A 2,500-nucleotide genomic window follows, 5' to 3' on the forward strand; every position below is an offset into this window, starting at 1 on the left:
GTTCCCAGCCACAGATGTTCACAAATAGCTCATGAGTGATCACAGTTGGAAGCTGTAATTTAAGGAACAAAAAAACTCAAACTTCTTCAAAGACACATGTAAGATGAAGAAAAAAGGTTGATGATAGCTTCACGATAACTGACTGATAAATTCTGAAATCACTCTTTCTTTCTTTCTTTAACCAAGACGTGTGTGTAAATTGTTGCTTTAAAGAATGTGTAATATCTGGGAAGCAGCTGATACAGAGTGAATGTAAAGGTTTTGAAAAGATAAGAGCAGTGAAAAGTTTCCACATACGATTTCTCTGATATTGCTACAGTGTATTAAATATATTTCTATCATAATTTATAAAAAAAAAATGTAAAAATAGCTTTCTTGGACTAAATTTATTTTCCAAAGTAGGAAGTCCTCAAAATTCATAGATACAGAATCAACACTATCACTCAAACTATCTCATATCAATCAGTCAAATCTTGTCGTTTATCTAAGGGTAGAATGTGCTAATGGACTTATGAAAGTTTAAAATTTCTCTAAAACTTAATCTTAGAGATCTAAATGTAAATCATTTTCGTTTGGTTATTTACTCTAGCGCACAATTCTAATGTTTACTTACCAAAGTGGTAGAGATACAAAAACAAGGTTCAGGTGGCTTAAAATAGGTAGATCCCTCCTTCAAAGTTTTATCAATAAACTTCTTGTATGCTTCAGGATCTGAATCAGCCAGATCATCCAACATTTTCCACATACTGTCCGCTTGATTCAGAATGTCCGAGCCTTTCTGTTCCGCCATCTTGTTTTTCTGTGAAATAAGGAGGGGAGTTACTACATCACGGGCGACGAGCGGGGATAGAAAAAACGACCCAAATATGAGCGGTCAGCGGTGAAACAGCTTTTATACTTCATATAGAGATATAGAATTTGTTGTTCCAGAGACAATCGTGTTGTAAAGCCGAAATGTTAACAGTTTACTTCACAGTTTAAGCAATTTTTCAAAAGTGTTGATTGAACTCATATCTTTTACTGCTTTAATAAACAATGGAGGCTTCGGAGAGGGAGTCAGTGGCATTTGGAAAAGCACCAAGAATAATTATGTATATGGTTTGTAGCTAGCTCGACCTCGTAAAGCAAAACATAACTAACCTTTCTGAGGTGCAAAGGTCTCTTGATAAATATGTTCGGGAGGATCTATTTTTCGGCCATCCCGAGGAACGAAGGCCAAAGAAAACAAATAGGCGATACTACCCTTGTCGCCAGGACTTGCGAAACCACATTGCCAAGGCGATTTCAGCAGTGAAGTATTGCGATGACGACCAAGAAGCATTGGGTAAAAAAATAGAAGATTGGCAAACTAAGTCTCCCAAAAGCAACTTCTTTTACCGTACCAGAGACGCTGTCATTAACGAAAAAGATGAACCAAGACCTAGATCTCCTGAGGAAACCTTCCTCTTTGTACATCAAGAGCCATGGCAACAACGAATGCTTGAAATATATGGTAGTGAACTGGCCCTGATGGACGCCAAGTACAAAACGACAAGGTACACAATTCCACTTTTTTTCGTTTGTGTACATACCAACGTGGGATACAAGGTTGTGGCTGAATTCATATGTCAGTCCGAAGATCAAGCCTCTATAAGTGAAGCACTTGCCATAATCAAGGGATGGAACCCAGCGTGGAATCCGGCGTACTTCATGGTGGATTATTCCAATGCAGAAATCGCTGCCCTCGAACAACAATTCCCCAAAAGTTTGGTGTACATTTGTGATTTCCACAGATTACAAGCAATGCACCGCTGGTCCAAGTCAAAGAAGAATGGCCTTTCGTCTGCTGAGCAAGAGATATTTTTAGAGCTTATGAAGAGCATCACCTATGCTAGCACAGTTCACAAATTCGAAAAGCGAGTGAATACCTTGAAAGAATCCCGGCTTTATAAAGAAAAACCAAATGTTCAGAACTATCTAAACAACACGTGGCTATCATGCCAAGTTCGTTGGGCACAGGCTTTTCGAAAGCAGCAGGTGACAAACATAGTTAACACCAATAACGGCACTGAGGCGCAAAACAAGCTGTTCAAGTACGAATATCTGCCGAGATCAGTTGACAAATCGGTTTATGGCATTGCAACGATGCTGGTAGAATCGTTCATTCCTGACTCGCACAGAAGATATTTGGAAAAGAACCTCAAGTTCAGCGATGCCTATGGAAGATATAATTCTAGAATACCGACTTATCTTCACAACCGACCACCACAGTTTGTTAAACACTGTTTGGACAGTAGATTTGCCGCTGGTGAATTCACTGAAGCCGACATCTCATCCGTAAACTTTCGGAAAGGCCAATTCAGCGTGAAAAGCGCAGCCAACGTAAACAAAAAGGAGCTAGTGGATTTTTCCTATCCTAGTTGCACCTGTACCTCCTGGAAAAAAAGTAATTACCCTTGCAAACATTTCTTTGCAGTGTTTGCCCGCTACTCTCAGTGGCGATTTGAATCTCTACCCCATC

At 39.5% G+C, this 2,500-nt stretch overlaps 2 protein-coding genes across 2 annotated transcripts in view; one reads left to right on the plus strand and one right to left on the minus strand.

Annotated features, from left to right (window-relative positions):
- The window catches only part of LOC113668094 (PIH1 domain-containing protein 2), a 2,191-nt gene extending 1,329 nt beyond the window's left edge, over positions 1 to 862 (minus strand). The window contains exons 1-2 of the mRNA XM_027183969.2: positions 614 to 862; positions 1 to 52 (exon numbers count right to left, since the gene is read on the minus strand). The exon at positions 1 to 52 is cut by the window's left edge and continues 620 nt beyond it. Of these exons, the coding sequence (XP_027039770.2) occupies positions 1 to 52; positions 614 to 790 (229 nt within the window). The 5' untranslated portion in view covers positions 791 to 862. The remainder of the gene's footprint in view (positions 53 to 613) is intronic.
- Positions 820 to 2,500, plus strand: part of LOC113668953 (uncharacterized) — a 2,745-nt gene continuing 1,064 nt past the window's right edge. Inside the window, exon 1 of the mRNA XM_089197037.1 lies at positions 820 to 2,425. Coding sequence (XP_089053163.1) covers positions 1,477 to 2,425 — 949 coding nt within the window. The 5' untranslated portion in view covers positions 820 to 1,476. The remainder of the gene's footprint in view (positions 2,426 to 2,500) is intronic.

This window comes from Pocillopora damicornis, chromosome 2, assembly GCF_964200805.1.
Source record: "Pocillopora damicornis chromosome 2, jaPocDami1.2, whole genome shotgun sequence".
Classification (NCBI taxonomy): Eukaryota; Metazoa; Cnidaria; class Anthozoa; order Scleractinia; family Pocilloporidae; genus Pocillopora; species Pocillopora damicornis.